The sequence below is a fragment of the Pteropus vampyrus genome, unplaced genomic scaffold (assembly GCF_000151845.1).
Source record: "Pteropus vampyrus isolate Shadow unplaced genomic scaffold, Pvam_2.0 Scaffold171, whole genome shotgun sequence".
Lineage (NCBI taxonomy): Eukaryota > Metazoa > Chordata > Mammalia > Chiroptera > Pteropodidae > Pteropus > Pteropus vampyrus.
Window position 1 is genome coordinate 2,804,354 of NW_011888952.1, and position 23,435 is coordinate 2,827,788.

The window sequence follows — 23,435 nt, forward strand, 5'->3', positions numbered from 1 at the left end:
TGCGCCGGAAGTAGGCGGCCGGGCGGCCCTACTGGGGGCAGTTCGCCAGGCCAGAGGCTGCAGTAGGGTCCCGGCCAGCCAGGCTGAAGGCTTGAGAGAGTCCGGAGGCAAACTCGAAAGGGAAGTCCCGCGCCCGGGGTAAGAGAAACCCAGGTACACCTGGCCGGGAGCCGGCGCGCTGTGAAGATGGCGGGGCCAGAGCTGCTGCTCGATTCCAACATCCGCCTCTGGGTGGTCCTGCCCATCGTGATCATCACCTTCTTCGTGGGCATGATCCGCCACTACGTGTCCATCCTGCTGCAGAGCGACAAGAAGCTCACCCAGGAACAAGTCTCCGACAGGTCAGCGCCCTCCCGGATCCGGCCACTTCACTTCCCCGTGACCTTGGACGAGAAAGTGCAGCGGTTCTGTTAGTTTGCCCTGGTTCACATCGCGTTCCCACCGGCTGGGTGACCTGAGCTGAGTTACTTCTGTGTTCATTTTCGTCCTCTGTAAAGTGGGGGTGATAACAGGACATGCTTCATAGAGCAGGCATGAGGATTAAATTTTAGATAATGTCTGTAAAGCCTTTAGCACAAGGCTTGGGACGAATTAAGTGCTCATTTAAAATGTTGCTGTTAATATTGTTAGGCTAATCGACAACGCACGGTGGGCTTATCTATGAAATATATAGATAAGGTTGGTCTGATTGATTATACTGGTTTTACCAAACTACTATGGTGGGGAGTTGATATACCAAATAACCAAGTGCTTGACCAACGTTAAACTGCCTTAGAGATTTGAGGGGTTATAATTATAATTTCCCCTACTCGAGTGGAGGCAACTTCTTCCTCATGTGTTTCATTACAGTATTTATCCGTGGAGAGAGATAATTTGAGATAATTTTAGGTGGTATCTAGACGTGTGCCCCCCTCCATATTAAAAAACACTTTCAGCCAATCGTTCTGATTATTTTCAGAGACTATCTCAGATAGATGTTATTATGTCTTTAACACTTACCTATCACGTATTAATCTCTCATTTTAACAAAGAGCAAGTCTCAGGCTCAGAACTTTCCACAAGCAACAGTATCTAGCTAAAATTTAATAATGTTTTGGTTTTATTTTATTTAATAGTTACTTTCTATCCGCGGAAAATAATGCTGATATTCCATTTGCTGGTAAAGATTTCTTTTAAAACCTATATAAGTAGGAAAGTTGATATACATATATATAATATTAAGTTTTTAATAGTACAAGTGCTAAATGAATAAGCTAAAAATCATACCTATGGAATGAGAATGACTGAAGGCTGGCAAGCACTGCTTTGTCTTTTCAGTTGTGCTTCCCAAATATGCTGAGAATATTAATACACTTATAAGCACTTATTCTATGCCAGGCATTATGCTAAGTACTTACATTCGTTAACTTATTTAAAATTCAGAGCTGTCCCATTTTATAGAATCTGAGGCTTAAGAGGTTCCATGGTCACACGTGATGACATTCAGGACTTGAAACCGAGTCTTCTGGTTCCCAAGTCTGGAGTTCTTTCTACTACATTACAGCAGCCACTCAATTATTTTTCTGTGACATGAGTTTTAGAACTAATCAGAACCAACCTCCAGAAGATAACCTTAAGACGTCAGTTCACCACAGAAAGGAAGGCTATAGAAAGATGCAAAGTGGAGAGAGTTCAGACAGTGTTCAGTTATTTATCGATGCCAATAAATTGTTCTCATTTTGTCCTCAAAATAATACTGAAATAGATAATCCTGAATCCATACTTACAGCTGAAGAAAAGAAAGCCTGGAAAAGTTGAGTAGCCTTCCCAAAATAACCAAAATAGTAAATATTGTGCCTATACTTGAACCCAGTTCAGTCTTACTCTGAAGTTAAATTCTCTTGACAATTCCTGCTCTCATAGATTCTCTGCCACAATTTTTTGCTCCTGGTTCACTGTGGTTTCAGAGTGATGATTCTGAATGATATCAGACTCAGAGCTCGCTTTTCTAACCCAAAAGTAAATTCATAATTGATCCACTCTACATATAAGAACATTTTTTTTTTAAGTAACATAATGCTCTAATGTAACAATCAGGAAAAACAAAAGGAAAATAATTTAATTTCTATTTCATAAATGCTTGTGCACAACAGTCCTAGAAGGTGTAGTGAAGTCAGATACAATCACCTAGCTGTAAAATCACCATAATTGGGACATATTCAATTTTAGACTGATAGAATGTGTTAGCTCTTTAGACCTCACCGAAGACAGTGCTGTCTTGGATGTGATTTTTCTAAATGGTGAACTACTCTTGATAAAGTTGTGAACAAAACAAAGTGCAGTTGTCCCTATATTTACTCAATGGTTGCATATCTAGAAATTAAGTATATATAAAAATCACCTCCCCACCCCCAAACTGCTACAGAAAAATGGAAGTAGGTATGAAGCTCAGATAATTAAAAACAATTCCATGAGAGATCAAAAGTACTGTGAGACTGGGATAGTTCTTTGTATTTCACCATTAGAGAAGTGATTGGGGATAAAAACTCTTCTCATTTTGTCACTTTAACGACGCAGGGAGGTACCTGGGGGACTATCCCACCGTAGGCCAGATGAAGAAGCCGAGGTTCAGGGCACGGAGCCCTTGAGGGAAAGGCCGAGGTCAACGGCGCCAAGAGAGAGAACAACAGCTGCTCCAGTTACCCGCCGACAAGTCGTCGTCGCCCTTAGTTTTCGACTTTCCCGCCAGGCTCGACGCTACCTTGACGTCACCTAGGCGCGCCGGGACTTCAAACTTCTGCGCCGGAAGTAGGCGGCCGGGCGGCCCTACTGGGGGCAGTTCGCCAGGCCAGAGGCTGCAGTAGGGTCCCGGTCAGCCAGGCTGAAGGCTTGAGAGAGTCCGGAGGCAAACTCGAAAGGGAAGTCCCGCGCCCGGGGTAAGAGAAACCCAGGTACACCTGGCCGGGAGCCGGCGCGCTGTGAAGATGGCGGGGCCAGAGCTGCTGCTCGATTCCAACATCCGCCTCTGGGTGGTCCTGCCCATCGTGATCATCACCTTCTTCGTGGGCATGATCCGCCACTACGTGTCCATCCTGCTGCAGAGCGACAAGAAGCTCACCCAGGAACAAGTCTCCGACAGGTCAGCGCCCTCCCGGATCCGGCCACTTCACTTCCCCGTGACCTTGGACGAGAAAGTGCAGCGGTTCTGTTAGTTTGCCCTGGTTCACATCGCGTTCCCACCGGCTGGGTGACCTGAGCTGAGTTACTTCTGTGTTCATTTTCGTCCTCTGTAAAGTGGGGGTGATAACAGGACATGCTTCATAGAGCAGGCATGAGGATTAAATTTTAGATAATGTCTGTAAAGCCTTTAGCACAAGGCTTGGGACGAATTAAGTGCTCATTTAAAATGTTGCTGTTAATATTGTTAGGCTAATCGACAACGCACGGTGGGCTTATCTATGAAATATATAGATAAGGTTGGTCTGATTGATTATACTGGTTTTACCAAACTACTATGGTGGGGAGTTGATATACCAAATAACCAAGTGCTTGACCAACGTTAAACTGCCTTAGAGATTTGAGGGGTTATAATTATAATTTCCCCTACTCGAGTGGAGGCAACTTCTTCCTCATGTGTTTCATTACAGTATTTATCCGTGGAGAGAGATAATTTGAGATAATTTTAGGTGGTATCTAGACGTGTGCCCCCCTCCATATTAAAAAACACTTTCAGCCAATCGTTCTGATTATTTTCAGAGACTATCTCAGATAGATGTTATTATGTCTTTAACACTTACCTATCACGTATTAATCTCTCATTTTAACAAAGAGCAAGTCTCAGGCTCAGAACTTTCCACAAGCAACAGTATCTAGCTAAAATTTAATAATGTTTTGGTTTTATTTTATTTAATAGTTACTTTCTATCCGCGGAAAATAATGCTGATATTCCATTTGCTGGTAAAGATTTCTTTTAAAACCTATATAAGTAGGAAAGTTGATATACATATATATAATATTAAGTTTTTAATAGTACAAGTGCTAAATGAATAAGCTAAAAATCATACCTATGGAATGAGAATGACTGAAGGCTGGCAAGCACTGCTTTGTCTTTTCAGTTGTGCTTCCCAAATATGCTGAGAATATTAATACACTTATAAGCACTTATTCTATGCCAGGCATTATGCTAAGTACTTACATTCGTTAACTTATTTAAAATTCAGAGCTGTCCCATTTTATAGAATCTGAGGCTTAAGAGGTTCCATGGTCACACGTGATGACATTCAGGACTTGAAACCGAGTCTTCTGGTTCCCAAGTCTGGAGTTCTTTCTACTACATTACAGCAGCCACTCAATTATTTTTCTGTGACATGAGTTTTAGAACTAATCAGAACCAACCTCCAGAAGATAACCTTAAGACGTCAGTTCACCACAGAAAGGAAGGCTATAGAAAGATGCAAAGTGGAGAGAGTTCAGACAGTGTTCAGTTATTTATCGATGCCAATAAATTGTTCTCATTTTGTCCTCAAAATAATACTGAAATAGATAATCCTGAATCCATACTTACAGCTGAAGAAAAGAAAGCCTGGAAAAGTTGAGTAGCCTTCCCAAAATAACCAAAATAGTAAATATTGTGCCTATACTTGAACCCAGTTCAGTCTTACTCTGAAGTTAAATTCTCTTGACAATTCCTGCTCTCATAGATTCTCTGCCACAATTTTTTGCTCCTGGTTCACTGTGGTTTCAGAGTGATGATTCTGAATGATATCAGACTCAGAGCTCGCTTTTCTAACCCAAAAGTAAATTCATAATTGATCCACTCTACATATAAGAACATTTTTTTTTTTAAGTAACATAATGCTCTAATGTAACAATCAGGAAAAACAAAAGGAAAATAATTTAATTTCTATTTCATAAATGCTTGTGCACAACAGTCCTAGAAGGTGTAGTGAAGTCAGATACAATCACCTAGCTGTAAAATCACCATAATTGGGACATATTCAATTTTAGACTGATAGAATGTGTTAGCTCTTTAGACCTCACCGAAGACAGTGCTGTCTTGGATGTGATTTTTCTAAATGGTGAACTACTCTTGATAAAGTTGTGAACAAAACAAAGTGCAGTTGTCCCTATATTTACTCAATGGTTGCATATCTAGAAATTAAGTATATATAAAAATCACCTCCCCACCCCCAAACTGCTACAGAAAAATGGAAGTAGGTATGAAGCTCAGATAATTAAAAACAATTCCATGAGAGATCAAAAGTACTGTGAGACTGGGATAGTTCTTTGTATTTCACAACCGTCCCCGGCACTGAGGGATACTTATCATCCATTACCCCTAACAAATGACAGTTTTGTGCTCTTTCTCCACCCCATCATTTTGACACTAAAAAAAGTTCCACAGATTTCCATAAGGCACCCTAGAGGGCAGTACAACTTCCATGAAGAACCACTGCTTTAGAAAAAACTCAACATCCCTCAGGTCATAATTGCTCCATTTCTTAAGTGAGGTGGTTAGATCATACCAGCTAGGACATGGTATGACTGTATCCCACCAGGCCATCATTTGAGCTTGGATAGAATACTGAGCACATGATTCTGAACTGACCAAAGTCCGGGGTAAATGATGTTTTTTAGTTGCAAAACATTCCTCCAAATACAGTATAAGTTTCCAGGACCCTGAATGATCACAAAATGGGACTTTTGGTTAAGCTTTTATTGCCTCAAATCTTACTAAAATTTTTCTAAAATAAACCCAAACTGAAAAATACATAACGTATATTAGACCATATTTGTGGATAATATGTATGTAAAAAGTGGTTCTCAAGCTTGAAGAATACACTGACTCTTTGGGAAGGAAAAAAAAATACAGATCTTTTAAGCATATAGAACTCCAGTTTGAGAAATACTGACTTTGAAAACTGAAGTTTTATTTTAAGTAATGTCTTTCAGTTGCAAAATACTGCTTGCAAAGAGAAGCTCTATCTTTAGAACCAGTACAAGGACTTATTTTTAGATATTAATGGAAATGAAAATGCAAAATTAAAATTTTCTTACAGAATTTGCAGGCTTCAGAGTTCAGAATATACAGGATAATTTAAGCTTGCCTGAAATGCCTCAAGCTCATGATTCTCAATCCCAGTTCTACAAAATTGCTTAGCAGCATATAGGAGATCTAGCTGAATTTGATCACAGTGCCAGTAGAAGTCCTGAATTATCTATGGTGAACAAATTTTTATTGACTTAACCATGTGCCCTGCACTGTGCAGTGGGTACAAAATAAGACAAAGTCAAGACCCTCCTCTCAGGAAGTTTCAGTTCAAGTGATAAAACATGCAAAAGGAAAATAATAGATACCATTATCTTGTGCCAAGTACAGTGGTAATCACTTTAAATGAGATAATATATATGAAGAATTCAGCTTAAAATACTTCAGTATTTCCCCTTTGCTCTTTTTTGTTTTAATTTTGGTAAAATATACATAACATAAAATTTACTATTGTAAGCTTTTAAATGTATAATTCAGTGGCATTAAGTACATTCACATTGTTGTGCAACTGTTACCACCATCCAATTCCACAGTATTTTCATCCCAAACAGAAATTCTGAACCTATTAATAATAACTCCCCATTCTCTCCTCCCCTCAGCCCCTAGTAACCACTATTCTACTCTCTGTCTCTATGAATTCGACTGTTCTAGCTATCTCATTTGAGTAGAATCACAATATTTGTCCTTTTGTGTCTTGCTCATTTCACTTAGTATAACATTCTCAAGGTTCATCCATGTTGTAGCATGTGTCATAATTTCAGCCAATTTTACAGCTAAATGAAGTATATAACATGACAATGTAACATGTATACTTTGTGAATTGATTACCACAATCCAAGTAATTACATGTTCATCACCTCACATAGTTACCTTTTTTTTTTTTTTGGTAGTGAGAACACTTAAGGCCTACTTTCTTAGCAAATTTCAAGTACACTACACAGTTTTAACTATAGTCATCATGCTGAATGTTAAACCCCAGAGCTTATTCATCTTATAATTGAAGGTTTGTACCTTTTGATTAGCATCTCCCCATCTCCTGTATCCCCAGTAACCACCATTCTACTTTGTTTCTATGAGTTCAACTTTTTTTTTATTCTCCATATAAATGAGATCATACAGTATTTGTCTTTGGCTAATTTCCTTCAGCATAATGTCCTCTAGGTTTATCCAGGTCGTTGCAAATGGCAGAATTTCTTTCTTTCTCATGGCTGAATTATATTTCATTATATCTACATATATATACATACATATATATATATATATATATATATATATATACACACATATATATATATAATATTTCATCCTTATCCATTCATCTTGGCTATTTGTGAATAATGATGCAGTGAACATGGGAGTGCAGACATCTTTTCAAGTTAGTGATTTTGTTTCCTGCAGATAAATACCCAGAAGTGGAATTGATGGGTCATATGGTAGTTCTATTTTTATTTTTTTGAGGAACCTCCATACTGTTTTCTATAATGGCTGTACCAATTTACATTCCCACCAACGGGTTCCCATTCCTTCCCCTTTTGCTCTTAAGATAAAGATTAAAATACAGTGGGACCCTTAAAAAGGAAGGAAATCTTGTCACATGCTACAACATCAATGAACCTTAAGGACATTATACTAAGTGAAATAAACCAGGCACAAAAAGATAATAACTGTGAACTCACTTGTGTGAACTATCTAAAGTAGTCAAATTCATAGAAACAGAAAGTAGAATAGTGGTTACTGGGGATTGGGAGAGGGAAAAAAAAGGAGTAATTATTCAAGGTATAGAGTACATTCTCATCATACCATTCATCTCTCCTTCATAGTACATAAGAGGTGAATTTCACATTTATTCCTATAGTTATTCAATTAATGTCTTTCTACCCCCACAAGACTTTAACCTTCATGAGATATTCATTTTTTGGCACTAGAAGCTTAAGAAGTATTTATTCAATGAAGATAAATCTGTTATTATACAGAATAGGAATGGAAGCATAGGGAATTTAAATGATTCACTCAAGATCACATAGCTAATAAGAGACAGAGCCAGGATTTTAACCCATTTGTCCAACTGCAGAGCTTAAATTTTTACCCATTATTCTAGACCCAGTGCTGCTTAAACTGTCATTGGTAAAGTACCAGTTTTTTTGATTGTTTGTTTTTTAATTTCCAGTCTATCACAGACTGATGCTTTCATAAAGTATTTTGATCATGTATTTGGATGTTGTGACAATGTCAAATTACTATAAAAATTTCTAAACCCTTACCATCAATGTCTGTACTTAATTCATCACAGATCAGTATTGGTACATAGGTCACACTTTGAATAGCTTTAGACCAGCTCCCAGAGAACAGAACATATTACATGTCACCTCTGTAAGTCTGTGTATGGAGCAGTCAATTGTACTGTATAACAAAGCAGAAGGAAGAAGATCAGAGAGAATTCCATGAGGGTGCCAGGCATCGGGAAGAGTTTCATGGAGAAGGTGGGGCTTGAAGAAGGTGGCTAAGTCATGATGGAGTACAATTGGTTAAGGAGAGGGACACTAGAGAATTCCCAGCATATGGAGAAGCTAGAATATGCATAAGGTGACAAGGAGACCCTAAGGATACTGACAGACTGCTTAGAGCAGGTGGTTTATACTGAAGAGTAGAAAGAAAACCAAGCACAGTTTTTTGTGTGTTCATTTCTGTCTATAATCTTTTTCACTTTTTAAGGATTTCTGTTAACCTAAGGAGGCTTTTTTTCCCCATCATTAAAACAACTTTTGAAAACCTAGAAAAAATTAGTATTTTGATCACCGTTGTGATATCTTAGCACCACCCGATTATGGTATTACACTCTATTATCTATAATGATCAATTATGTTCAAATAGCACCAAATAATTTTATTTATTAATTCAATAAATGTTTATTGAGAGCTTACTAACAGTCTGAATCCTGGGTGGGATTTCTATTTGTCTGACAGATAACAACCCTGTCAAGTCCTGTATTCATTTCTCTGTGAGGTTTGAAAAGTCCCTGCTTCAATCCTCACCCTTCCTGCCTCCTCCTGCCCCTAAATCTTCTGAGTAGCATCCAACTGCTGCTCTTTTCACTCAGAGACAGTTCCTTCTTAGCTCATTATAAAGTGAAAAGCTGTGTGTTCAAAATGTGCCTTCTTCAGAAATCTTTGTTTAGAAACACAGTCGCTTCTGAAAAGTGCTCTTTTGAAAGACCTGATTTTAGGGTTAAATACGTTAGATTGGTTTTAAGGATACTTGTAGTTTGAAAAGTTTCTGCACAGGACTGTTGCCAAATAGGCCCTTTCTTGTGTTTAAACAGGTCTTCTACTTCATTCTCTCATTTTCTTCTAGTGTTTCACTTTTTAAAATCTCGTTGTCTTGGTTGTATTTTTCAGTCAAGTCCTAATTCGAAGCAGAGTCCTCAGGGAAAATGGAAAATACATTCCCAAACAGGTACTCGTTTATCTTTTATTAAAAGCTTCATGATTCACTGTTGAGGGCAGTAGATATCTTTTATAAGGAGACTCTTTGGGGAAAACTGAAGGCTGGCAAGTCACGAATTAAGCTGTGGCCTGGTGGTGTTTGCTGTCATTGTGACCTCGCCCTTCTTAGGAAATTGTTTTTAAATGTGACTCAGCTAAAATGTCAGCTCAGCTGCCAAATAGGCTGCTAGCTCAGTATAACAGCATATTCTAAGGGCTTTCTGACTAAATCTCTGGGGAATAATTTGACAATTTGCTGTCGCAGTTCTAAAACTTAAAAAGCTCTTTTTTCTACTAGTCTTTCTTGACACGAAAATATTACTTCAACAACCCGGAGGATGGATTTTTCAAAAAAACTAAAAGGAAGGTAGTGCCTCCTTCTCCTATGACTGGTATGTTCATTACCTTCTCTCATCTTTAAGAAAGATTTTTAAAATGAGTGGGAGAAAGGGAGGCAAGAAGGATGTCATTTGATTTAAATGTTAAATTGTAGAAGATAGTAATCTAAGGGACCTTAAAGATCGTCTACAGAGGTGGAGTTCTCTTTGTCAAATAAATCTTCTGGGAACTCCAGTGTATAAAGTGGATTTTTAAAAAAGAGCTCTCAGCTGAGGGTTTGGGGTGGCTAGAGCCATTTCCCTGGGTCTCTCCTTTTTACTGTTCCTCAGGACCCAGGGCTCTGTGGAACAGTTGGAAAAGCATTTCAGTCCCAGCTCCCACCCAGTGCCTGGCTCCTGTTGCTCACAGATGGCCACCTAGCTTCTGCCTGCATGACTTACTACTTCCCCAGACCAGCCATTTCTTTGTCAGATATGATTGCTTGGCCCACCTTACAATTTTTGTTCTACCAGATTTCTTACTTACACTGATCCCATTCATGTGAAAAATACAGCATCATTAAAGTAAAACAAAATATGTATTATTCTTTGTTGACTGCCCCCTCATTTTAGTACCCATTTCTTTAGGTAACATAACGAGCAATTTTAAACCCAGACAGAAGGTACTAGGATTGATTTTAGTAAATCTGTCGGAAGACCTACAAGAAACAAAACACCAGTAAATAAATGAAAAGATACTTGACCTCACTAAAATACATGGAATGCAAATTAAAACAAATGTCTTTTCTAGCCCTTAAAAAGCTTGACCAAAGCTGTTACTGTCAAGATCATGGGAAGTTAGGCCCTCTCACTGTTGTTGAAGGACAATCTAACCATATCTGTCCATTTTAAGTGTTCAAACCCCTTGACCTAGAAATTCTAAGAGTTTCTCTTACAGAAACACATAATCATGCAGATCTATATACAAGGTAGTTGTTGGCAGCATTGTTTATTGGCCAAAAAAAAATTGGAAACAATCTGTAGGTCTACCCAATAGTGATGACTATGACCACATTGTGGATTCCTATGCAGACATTGAAAATAATGGAGATATTATACCAATGTTGAGATATTCACAATATATTAATATTTTAAATTAAGCAGAATAGTAAGCATAGTATACTTCTATTGTATATATAGAGAGAAACTTGTGTGTATATGTGTGTATTTCTTTGTGTGGGTGTATAAATAAAAAGATGGAAGGATACGCAACAAATGGTGAAAATTGTTTAGAGAGTGGGCTCAGAGAACTGTACATCCTGTTTGTATGTCCTTTGAATTTTTACAATGAACTAGTATTACTTTGTCAAATAAATTAAATATTTACAGAAAATCAGGAGGAAGTCCCCACCAACAGTGGTAAAATGTAGTGGTCTCTTGTGTTTTTGTCTTAGATCCCACTATGCTTACAGACATGATGAAGGGCAATGTAACAAATGTTCTCCCTATGATTCTTATTGGTGGATGGATCAACATGACATTTTCAGGCTTTGTCACAAGTAAGTTACAGACCTAGAAGACTTGAGATTTACTTCACCTTTCCCTTGTCCCTATTCAGAGAGATTCAAGTGCTGCTGAGACACTAACATCGTGGGTCCTATGTTCTCTAGTGCAGCGGTCCCCAACCCCCAGGCTTTGGACCGGTACTGGTCCATGGCCTATTAAGAACCAGGCCTCACAGCAGGAGGTGAGTGGTGGGCAAGTGAACGAAGCTTCATCTGTAATTGCAGCCACTCCCCAGTGCTAGCATTATGCCTCAGCTCCACCTCAGATCATCAGGCATTAGATTCTCATAAGAGCACCAGTGACAAAAAGGTTGGGGACCACTGCTGTAGTGGAAATTGATAACAGTCTTTGAACAAAAAAATTAATATGCTATGATTTTATGGTTCTTATTGCAAACTAATTATAAGTTAATAATGTGGATGCTTTTTTACCAATAGGGATTCACATGAATGACTTGTTAGTTTATATCTGAAACTAATTTAGTGTTCTACTGGAGTTGAATAAAGGGAAGCCCATTTCTATTTTGACTTCATTTTCTAGGCGTTTATTTGTTTATAAATTGTTTTGATTTGATTTAAATTAATTTAGTTTCTTAGTAATATAGATCTGTGTATATATTCCACTTCAGATTGAATGGATTAGTGCAAGTTTCTTTTGAGAATTTAGGTCACAGCTCATTTTAAGTCCCTGCTTCTTAAGCAGTAGAGAAGCTGGTGTTGTTCTAGGTACTGTAGCAGAGTGACATTTGACTGTTATTTCTTCAGAAAGTGACACAAATGCCCTTGTAGAAATCTTTTGCCAAACTCTGTATGGCAACAAGAGTTCCCACCTCCTCTGGGAAAGAATATATGCATTCACACTTAAACTATTCTAAATATAAGGAAGCTAGGAGTGATTGTGAACTTTTTCTTTCTTCTCTACAGCCAAGGTCCCGTTTCCACTGACACTCCGTTTTAAGCCTATGCTACAGCAAGGAATTGAACTACTCACATTAGATGCATCCTGGTAAGAACTTTTTTTTATTTAGTAAAAACACAAACCAAAATGTAGAACTGGTATGTCTTAAAGAACAGGATGTCCAGTTTGCATACTTCACTGGAATTAGGTTTTGGAGTTTTTCTCATTGAATCTCCACTCAGAATGCCACAGGTGGATTATGGCAACTTTTACATGAGTCTTGCAACAGGAAAGAATGTGTCAGCCTCTTTTCTCTAGGTGCTTCGGGCTTAGGAGTATAATAGTAGATGCATCCATCCCAAACAGGTACTCATTTATCTAAGATAAAGCTGGGAGCTTTGGCCAGGCAAACCTTTTAACAATACCCTGGAACTTATAGGAATGGATGTTTGTATTATTTTTTCCAAAATACATTAGTGCTAATAACATTAATCCTTTTCATTGGTACCGGTCACTGTGGTAGGTATTTTCCATATATTATCTTAGTTTATCCTCATAACAACCCTATGAATTAAGTGTAGGAATTGCGATTTGACCACAAAGTCTGTCCAAATCTAGCATTTGTGTCTTATTTACCACTCTATTTTTTTATAGCAGAGTAATAAAACCCAAAATCTGAAAAGTTCTTATAGCATCTAGAACCCAGTAGTCCTTCTTCGTGTGGTCTCCAGACTATTTTGTCTGTGGCTTCCAGAGACTGGCATCAAAAAGGAAGCCAGACAGGAGGAGGAGGAGAATGGGCAACAAGGGTCACCAGTGGTAATCAGTTTGAGCAAAGCAGTCTTTGATTGTATGGGAGGGGCAGGACAGACCATGTGCTGGGAGAGTCTTGGCTGTGCACAGTTTTACTAGTAGAGAAAAGCTGTACTTATTATGAGTAGCATGACTCTATTAAACTTTGACCTTCCAGTCTCATTTGGGCTAAACAAAAAGTTTATGTGGGAAAAAGCTAGAGAGAAGCTTTTTTATATTTTTTCAGCATCTGGGCAGATATGTGACTAACATGCTCATGTGGACAAAGGAGACTGGAATGCAGATATATGGCTAGCTTACTGTTAGCTATAGATCTGAAACATTATGTACAGATAGGCCATTTACTCACCTGCAGCCTGATGGAGTAACCAGAATAGACTCCTGCTGTTGTGTGACCCAAGTATTGGAATGAAGTATAGATTCTTTCTGTCTCTGTATCTCTTCTCATACTCCTTTTAGTTTGTATTATATTCGAGCATATTTGTTTTATGGGGGCAAGGTGGGAAACCTAAGCTTTGGTGATAAAGTTCAAAACTTGGAATGGCTCTCCCAGTAGCTAGTCTTCAATATTTCAAGTATTTTCTGAAAATAAACTCTAATCCTTTCTTGTAGGTATGAAACCCACCAACACTTGTGGTTTCCAATAAAGAATGGAATTCAGGACAGGAGGCCTCTTTTAATTTTTATTTTATGTACTTCTGTATTTTTTGCATTTATTATATATAACAAGTGTGTGTTGTTTTTATAATTAAAAGTAGTAAATGGTTTGAAAACCTGTTATGTAGAAAGGAAAATTAAATGAAGCAAAGCTTAACATTCCCCGGTTAAATAGAAGCACACCAGTTGTGAGTTCAGTACCTGCTACTGAAGGCAGAAGAGTTTATTACACAGCTATAAGTAGCAGATTGCCTGCAATGAGCTATAACTATTTGTAAGGCTGCCTTCACAACTCGTATTTCTTCTGCGGTTGTGCTTTGAATAAATATAGCTTACTGCAGGTGATTCTTTACATATTCTGAACAACTTTGGGTGGTAGAGAAGTGTGAACTACCTTAATTCTAACTTAACTTCCTACATTGTTTCACTTTTGCTTTGCTAGGGTGAGTTCTGCATCCTGGTACTTCCTCAATGTCTTTGGGCTTCGGAGCATTTACTCTCTGATTCTGGGCCAAGATAATGGTAAGGAGCATGTCAGGTTTAATAAGCAATACTTCGATAGATGAATCATCCATGCCAGGGTCAGAAAAATCATGTAGGCTATGCTATTAGTATAGTTAAATACAATGCTTTATTTTTAAACTTGTTCTTAAGTTTCTAAGGTATTCTGAGTAGTCTTAAAAATGCCAGGGTCAAACTGGAGATCTGAATTCTCCCTGGCAGTCATGGGGAAAATAAGTAGTCTCCCAAAGTCTTATAACCTCATGTGAGGGATTCAGCATCAAGAACGTAATCCTGTAAACCTGAAGCTGAAAGAAGGCCTGGTCTGATCAGTTAGTTCATTGAGTGGAGTTATTGCCAGTATCAGTCCTACCTGTCTTATTTAATGGCCGGAACCTCAACCAAGTTACTTAAGCACTCTAATCCTCTGTTTGTAAATTAGGGGCTTTAATAATTAACTTCAGGGTTGTTAAAAGTGGACGAGGTAGAATATGTAAAGCACTTAGTATAAGACTTGGCATATAGTAGTTGCTCAATAACTGGTGGCTGTTATTATGGTTTAAATTCGAAATAAAGTTTAGTACTTCTTTTAGTTATCTTTCTTTTCCTGCTATTATCATCCCATTCCTCAGGAAAAGTAATGTGACTTTCCTGGGGTCACATAGCCAGTGCAAGGCAGTGCATCTATCACTGGTTCTCTAATTCACTATTGAGGATCTGTAAGTTTTGTGTCAGGAACATTTTTCCTCAAGGGTAAATGGTGAGCCCTAGCACTCACGTAGGTGCGTCTTACTTTGCAGCTGCCGACCAGTCACGGATGATGCAGGAGCAGATGACTGGAGCAGCCATGGCCATGCCCGCAGACACCAACAAAGCTTTCAAGGTACACTCACTTCTTCCACCTTCACTGAAGCTCAGAAAGGCATTACTAGAGAGTTACTTTAAAGATGGGTTCCCTGACTTGAGTGTACTATGTATGGTTCTATCATTTAAATTTAAATTTAACAAAAATAGTCTCTTATTCCTGAGAGAATATTCTGTTAAGTACATTGGAGATTCTTGGTACTTTTACTAGTTTTTAAAGGCTCACTCAAATTTAAGTACTGTAAATGAAGTTGTAAAAACAGTCCGATCAGAGGCACTAGGTATAAACATTTGGAATATTTTTTAATATTCAGTGAGAGAAAGAATAGTCTTCCTGTTTATTGGGCACAGAGTTTTGGTTTCCGGAGATAAAAAATTTTAGACATAGATAGTGGTGATGGTTGCACAACATTGTGAATGTAATTAATGCCACAAAATTTTATACATACAGTCATTAAAAGTGGCAAATTTTATGTGATATATAAAATTACATATATATCTTACCATGACAAAAAAAATCTTCTTTAATAATAAAATTTTAAATGGGTCAAAGACATTAATATAAGAGCTAAACTATAAAACTCTTAGAAGGAAACTTAGGTACAAATGTTTGTGACTTTGGGTTAGATGATGTCTTCTTATATATGACATTAAAAGTACAAGAAATGAAAGGAAAAATAGATAAATGGGACTTTGTCAAAACAAACTTTTGTACTTCAAAGGACACCATCAAGAAAGTGAAAAGACACCCTACGGAATCAGAAAATAAGTTTGCAAATCACGTATCTGATAAGGATCAAATATTCAGACAAAAGAACTCTTTGAACTCAACAATAAAAAGACAACCCAAGTAAAAAATGGGCAAAGGTTTTGAATAAACATTTCTCTGACTAAGATATATAAATACCCAATAAGCTCACGAAAAGATGCAAGATGCTCAACACCATTAGCCATTAGGGAGATGCAAATGAGAACCACAATGAGATACTATTTCACATCCACTCCTCATAGTTATAATAAAAGACAATCACAAGTGTTGGCAAGGAAGTGGAGAAGTTGGAATCCTCATAAATTAGAATCCTTCACTGGTAATGGTGAAGCCATTTTGGAAAGCAGGGGGTTTTTTTTGCCTTTCTTCAAAAAATTAAAAATAGTTACCATATGGCCCAGCAATTCCACCTTTAGGTAAATAACCAAGAGAATTAAAAATGTACGTCCACACAAAAACTTATACAAGAATATCGAGAGCACTGTAATAGTCAGTAAAGTACAAACAATCCAAATGTTTATCATCTGATAAACAGATAAACAAAATGGAACATTTTGGTATATATATATATATAATGTATGGACAATGAAATGTATACAACGGAATATTCAGCCATAAAAAGGGATGAGTACTGAATCATGCTACAACAGGGAGTAACCTTGAATACATGCTAAGTGAAAGAAACCAATAACAGAAGGTCACATTTATGACCAAAATAGATGAATCCAAAGATACAGATAGTAAAATAGTAGTTGCCAAGGGCTTGGGGAGGAGGAAAATGGGGAGTGTCTGCTATTTGATATGGAGTTTCTTTTTCTGGTCATCAAAATGTTCTGGTAATGGTTGCACATCTTTGTGAATATACTAAAAACCACTAAATTGCATATATTCAAAGAGTGAATTTTATGCCATTTGTTATATTTAAAAAAATACCCATAAGCTAACATTAATATTACATGTTAAATTTCTTAAAGCATATTTCAAAGCCCACTAATTAAAGGCAAAGTACCCAGCATTAATAGACTGAGAAATGTAATTAGTTACTAGCTCCAGTGACCTTAAACAACTATTTTACCTTTTCTTAGCTTTAGTCTCCTTGTCTGTAAATTGGGGGTGGGAGTGGACAGGGTAAATAGCCGTACCTATCTCATAGGACTGAATGAGTTTATACATGTAAATAGCTTAACCCAGCTTCTAGCCCAGAGTAGATGTTCATGAAAGGTCAGCACTGCTCTTAGTAACAGCCCGTCTCTCCCTGCCCTGGTGTTCTCTTCCTTTGCAGACAGAGTGGGAAGCTTTGGAGCTGACAGATCACCAGTGGGCACTAGATGATGTCGAAGAGGAGCTCATGGCCAAAGACCTCCACTTCGAAGGCATGTTCAAAAAGGAATTACAGACCTCTATTTTTTGAAGACCAAGCAGGGATAGCTGTGTCAGGAACTCAGAGTAGTGCTTAACCTTGTAACTTTCATTTGAGCAAAAGCCTCTTGGAATAAAAAGGAGGATGCATGAGCTGGCGGGTGTATAGCAAGGATCATTCTTGTCTGAGCCGGTTCCCCTTTATGTTTGAAACTAGAGGAAATACAAGGAATGTCTGCTGGGTAACTTACCCAGAAACAGCTATTTTTAAAATATTGAAAATTTTCCATCTGGTGACTCTAGTAATGAAAGCCAGAGAAAGGGGGAAAACTCAAGCTACTGATAATATATAAAACTTAGCAAAAATGCAGTCTTTGGAAAAGGCGTTGTCAGTTATACCTAATTATTTTGTGTAATCAGCCTGACTTCTAACCAGAGTAGACTCCTGTTTTCTTGGTATCCAGACACCCTGCATTTTACCTTTAATTTTTTGTTAGTATTTTTATAACTTTCTTTACACAGGTAATACATTTTCATTACTGAAAATTTAGGAACTAGAGTGAGCAAAGTAAAGCTCCCTGTGTTGTTCATTTGGAACTTTCAGAATGACATAAAGAGCAAAGGTGTCAAAACCTTATTCAAATAAACTCTTTTCAGAGTGAATACCCAGGGCCAGGACAGATTTAGCAAACCTTCTCTATCTCATAATACTGTCCAGCAAAAATCCGTGACCGTGAGACACTGCCGGATTCTCAAGTGCCTTTGGGATCATCAGAGACAGGTTAAATAATGTGAGGTCTTGATCTGGAGTTCAGAATATATCAAATCCATTGACAAATCAATGGTGCTGTACTGTATATGGCTACTCAGTTGAACGAAAGACCTCATTTCACACTTATTTTACATAAGAGAGAGTTTACGTATCACTGTAATAAGGGAGAGAGGGCAATTGCTGGCAGACACATAGTTAAGGGTTGCCCAGGAATAATTCTGTCTGGATTAACTCCAAGGGAAGTGGCATGGTGCCATTTCTGTACTAAGAGATGAATGTAATTTGCATGTTGAACACTGTAATCAAGAACAAATGAATCTTAACTCTACAAATTAAACCATCCTGTTTTCTCTTCTTTGCCTGTAAAAGTGTTGCTTCTGTAGGTCACTAACAGTCTTTTCAACAGTTATAAGTGTCTGTATGGAACAGTGCTGGAGAGTCTAAGGTGAAAATGATGTGATCCTTGCCTTCAAACTGATGGTTCTTAATCTTTCCTTGGGTCACAAAATCTCTTTGAGAATCTAGTGGAAGTTCTTACCCTCCTCCAGAGTAATACACATGGGCATAGACACACAGATTTGTCAGGTAACCTGAGAGGTATTGATAGATCCTCCAAAGCCTATTCATAGTGACCCATGGACCCACGGTAAGAAACACTAATATTTAAAATAGCTGCTTAAACAAAATATTAAAGGACCAAGGGCTCACAGGAGAGCTAACCTTAGACCTGGGCCTTGAAAGAGTTCTCTAGTACAGAAGGGCATCCCAAGCAGAGGGAACAGGATTAGCAAAGGCCTACAGATTAAAATGTCCACAGTTCATTGAACTGCAGGAACGTGGGGAGTGGTGTGATATGTACAGAAAGGTCCAGGTAATGCAATAAGTAACTGGTGATTGAGTGATGTCACCCTAGTTCCTACAAGACATCCTCAGAGCATTTCATTCTGCCTTTCACCCATACAATTCGTCTTTCCCTGTAGCAAAGTTGGGTGGGTAAAATGTGAGATTTTTCTAACTCATCACAATTGGTAGTGAATGCACATGTCCTTGGTACCAGCAAGTCAAAGGGAAAGGCCAAGTTTGTTTTTAGCAGGTTCTTCCCAGAACCAGCACACAAATTCAGGGAACAATGCTTAGCGTGGGTGTTTCCTAGAGTTCAGTTAGGGACATACTACTAAATGCGCATTTTACCTTTTCCATCAACCTGGGCTTATCACCGAAAACCATTTAAGATCATCTGAAATGTCCACATAGTGATCATAATGTGGAAGGTACCTTACATGGAAGGCTAAATATTGACAGTTGATTGTACAGCACAACTCAGAAAGTAATGATGACAGATTTGAGGAAAGTAGATAAACTTTTGCTTAGGGGCAAAAGTCAGTGTGATTCCTCTGGTCTATAAGGAGTGTTTTGAACATGCTTATTTGTGAAAGACACGGAGGATTATTAACTATGTGAGGAATATTGCAGTTCCAAGTGACAGAAACTGAACTCAATCTGGCTTAAGTAATTTTCTTAAAAAGAAATGTAAATTGATTCAATAACTAAAATGTCCAATAGTCTGTTGGCTTCAGATACAGCTGGATACAGGGCCTCAGATGTCATCGGGATTCATTTTTCTCAAGTCTGCTTTTTTTATTCTCAGGCAGTCTGTCTTCTCATTAACATACCAGCTTAATAATTCCAGTGAAAACACCCCTTTCTGAAAATTTTCAGTAAAAGTCAGGATAAATTGACCTGATTTGGTTCACGTGCAAATTCAGGAACTGCTTAGCCCCACCTAGACTGCAAGGACTAAAGGTGGGATGGGGTAATTCCCTAAAGGAAAACGGGTGCAATTGTCAAAAGAAAGTGGCATAGGTAGCAAGCAAGAAAAAACAATAATGTTTTACCCTTTAATCACCCATACTGTTTGGAATGTTCCCAAAGGAGGTATTGCCCCTGTCCCAGTAGGCAATGGAGTCTGCAAACATTTATTGGATTTCTACAATATACCAAGCACCATGCTAGATATTTTCAGATTTTTCTATTCACTCAACAAATATTTATTGACTATCTGCCGGACATTGCACATGAACAAGTTACACTCCCAGACTTTAAAGGCTAAGACTGCTATGTCACATGCCATTACAGGGGTGATCTGGCGAAGGCTGTGGGAATATCCTACAGGTCATCCAACCAGCCTGGGTGGTCAGGGAAGCCTTCCTAATAGAAGTGTCATCTCAAGATATGAAGGATCACAGGGAAATATATATAGGGCCAAGGAAATACATAAGGAAAGAGTATTCCAGGCAGAGGTGACAGTGTGTGCAAGGCCCCAAAAGCAAAGGCAATGGGGTTTTCATGAAACTGAAATAAGACATGAGTGACCCTGAAGTGCAGAGAATAAAAAGATGTGATGAGCATTGAGTTGTACAATATAAGTGGGTGAGCAGTTGGTATGTTGACTATATCTCAGAAAAGCTGCTTAAAAAAAAGCAAGGCTAGATGGCAGAGACTTTGTAGATCATCCCTCAGAGGGGAACTTGATCCTGATGTGGCAGTGAGGAGCCCTTGGGAGGTACTAATGTGAAGAGATTTGCTGCTGGATGGAGAAAAGAATGGAGGGATAAAGTAAGCATGGGGGTGTTGGGGTGACAGATGATATTAAGGTCAGCAGAGAGTGGGGTTTGTGTTGAGATCATTTAGATGATTAGCTCCTGTTTTCTTGCACTAACTCAGTCTTCCCATTTCTGAAAAGGAGATATATGTTGCAGCCACATTGGAAAACAGTCTAGCAGTTCTTCAAAAAGTTAAACATAAAGTTTCCTTATGATCCTGCAATTCCACTCCTAGATAGATATGTACCAAAAAAAATGAAAACATCTATCCACACAAAAACTTGTACACGAATGTTCATCGAGCATTATTCATAATAGCCAAAGTGGAAATACTCCAAATGTCCATCAACTGATGAATGATAAATAAGATATGGTACATCCATATAATGCAATATTATTCAGCAATAAAAAAAAAATGAAATGCTGACACAACCTACAACGTGGGTAAACCTAAGGAACACACTAAGTGCAAACCAATCACAAAAAGAACATACGATCCTATTTTTTAGAAACTGTCCAGAATAGGCAAATCCATAGAGACAGAGAAGATAGATTAGTAGTTGCCAGGGCTTAGGGGGAGGAGACTGGTGAGTGATTGCTCATGGGGTATAGGTTTCTTTTGAGGGCAATGAAAATGTTCTAAAATTAAATGTGATAGTTGTACAACTTTGTGAATATACTAAAAACCACTAAATAGTACATCTTAAGGAGGTGACTTTTATGTATGTGAATTATATCTCATTAAAGCTATTAAGGGTGGGGAGGATCATAAGTCCATGGCAGCTGACAACAAGCTCTCATCATGGCTATGAGAGGCTCTTGTAGGCTAGCCAGACTGAAGGTGGAGGGCATCAAGGAGACAGCTGGGTACAGAGGGGCCTTAGGGGTTAGCCAGCCTCTTATGTGCTTTAATCCCCAGGCCCTGCCACCCCTTATGCTAACCCTGTTCTCACCTTGGTCCCACCTCCCCACCTTTCTTCCAGATCTTTTGACTCTGCCTCACTAAAGACAACCTGGGAAAATCAGGGTTCAGAAACCTGGGTTCTATATCTGTGGCCCTCCATGATGGGCTAGTACCCAATAAATAAAATGTCTTATTTCTGCAATCAGCTCACAAAATGCACAGCCAGCCCCATGTAACATTTTTCTTTCTCCCATTTTTTTTTGTAAATTTCTTTTTCCTTTTTAATTTTTTTATTATGGAAATTTCAAACACACAAGACTAGAGAGAATAATATGATGGTGTACCCATCACCCTGCTTTAATAATTATCAATATTTGCCAATCTTTTATGTATTTCCCAAATCTCTTTTTTTTCTGGAATGTTTTAAAAGTAAATTCCAGTTACAATATCATTTTACATATAAATATTTTCATAAGTACCTCTAACAGATAAGGATTTTAAGAAACATAACCCATAGTGCCATTATCTCACCTAATTAGACATTCCTTAGTATGTTCTAAAGCCCAATCCATGTTCAAATGTCCTGCATTATCTTAAAATGGCTTCACAGTCTGTTTGTTTGAATGACAACCTCAACCAAGATCCCCACGTAGCATTAGACTGCTATGTTTCTTAAGTCTCTTTTATAACAGTTTCCCCTCTCCACCCCTTTTTTCAAGTCATTTATTTGTTGGAAAACAATGTGCTTGTTCTGTAGATTTCTATGAGTCTTTGTGAAATTCTTATCTGGATGGGAAATCAAATCTTCAGATTGTTTTTCACTTCAAAGAAAGATTAAAGATGAATTAATGATAGATGCCTAGAAAATGAAGCAAATAATAAACACTAGTAGGAGGACACTGAACTCAAAACCTCCAATGATCAAACTCAGGTATACAAGTCTGTAGAGAAAAATTCCTCCTGCGAGACAACTGAGGGCTGAATGAACAGCTTTTGGACAACAAACGAGAGAGACTGCATAGAGAAAGCTAGGAAGCCTTGGGAGCCCTCCAGGAGCTGTGGGAACTCTTTGGGCCAGAGAAGCTGGTGTCAGTATTTACATTCCCCTCCACTTCGATAGGGAGGTTGGAGCTCTATTTGGGTGCTTCAGATCACCCAAATAGATCACCTCAGAGAAGGGAGTGCCCAGCTACACTACCTGGAGCCTTTTGCCTCCAAACAAAGGGAGCAAGCAGGAGAAACAAGATGTCACCGCACACCCCTGGCATCCCTGCCAGGAGCTGTTTCAGCCCAGCAGGCTAGTGCTCCAGGCTCCCTGAGCACCTGCCTGGCTCCAACTAGCTTCCCAAAACTACCAGGCACATACAGCCTACAGAGAGGTCCCTTGTATATAAGACCCTTTCTCTACAATAAATAAGAAAGAGACTATATAGAGAAAGCCGGGGAGCTGTGGAAGCTCTCTGGTGGGTGCCATTGTTTACCCCTCCACCTCCATAGGGTGGCTTGGAGCTCTATCTAGGGCTCTGGCTTACCTGCAAGGTTACTGCAGCACGTTCCCAGACATATCCATGGAGCCCTTTTGGCCCCGAACAAAGGGAGCAAGCAAGATCGACAGGGCATTACTACATGCACCTGGCCTCTGCACCCAGGGAATTCCTCTGGCTGGTGGGGGGGCCAGTGCCCTGGACACCAGCTTGGCTCCTATTGGCCTGCCAAAAACATCCAGCAAACCAGGCACACACAGCCTATGCAGAGGCTGCTTCTACATAAGGCCACTTTTTCAAGTCTGGCAGAGATACTTATTTTGTCTGATTAATATAAACAAGTGTAGAAAGTCAAACAAAATGAAAAGACAGAAGAACATCTCTCAAATGAAGGAAGAAACAAGAAAATCTCCAGAAAA

The 23,435-nt window shown here is 38.6% G+C and overlaps 1 protein-coding gene across 2 annotated transcripts; it reads left to right on the forward strand.

Moving 5' to 3' along the window:
• The first annotated feature begins 22 nt into the window (after nt 1-22).
• EMC3 (ER membrane protein complex subunit 3) lies at nt 23-18,380 on the forward strand. 2 transcript variants are annotated; one of them, XM_011370575.2, is made up of 8 exons: nt 23-341; nt 9,424-9,481; nt 9,809-9,902; nt 11,282-11,386; nt 12,317-12,398; nt 14,203-14,282; nt 15,062-15,144; nt 17,177-18,380. In XM_011370575.2, exons 1-8 carry the CDS (start codon nt 187-189, stop codon nt 17,303-17,305), a joined length of 786 nt encoding a protein of 261 aa, XP_011368877.1. In that variant the 5' UTR covers nt 23-186; the 3' UTR covers nt 17,306-18,380. The 2 variants fall into 2 exon arrangements, with proteins under 2 accessions (XP_011368877.1, XP_011368876.1); XM_011370574.2 differs by lacking the exon at nt 23-341 and adding an exon at nt 2,801-3,118.
• The last annotated feature ends 5,055 nt before the right edge of the window (nt 18,381-23,435 follow it).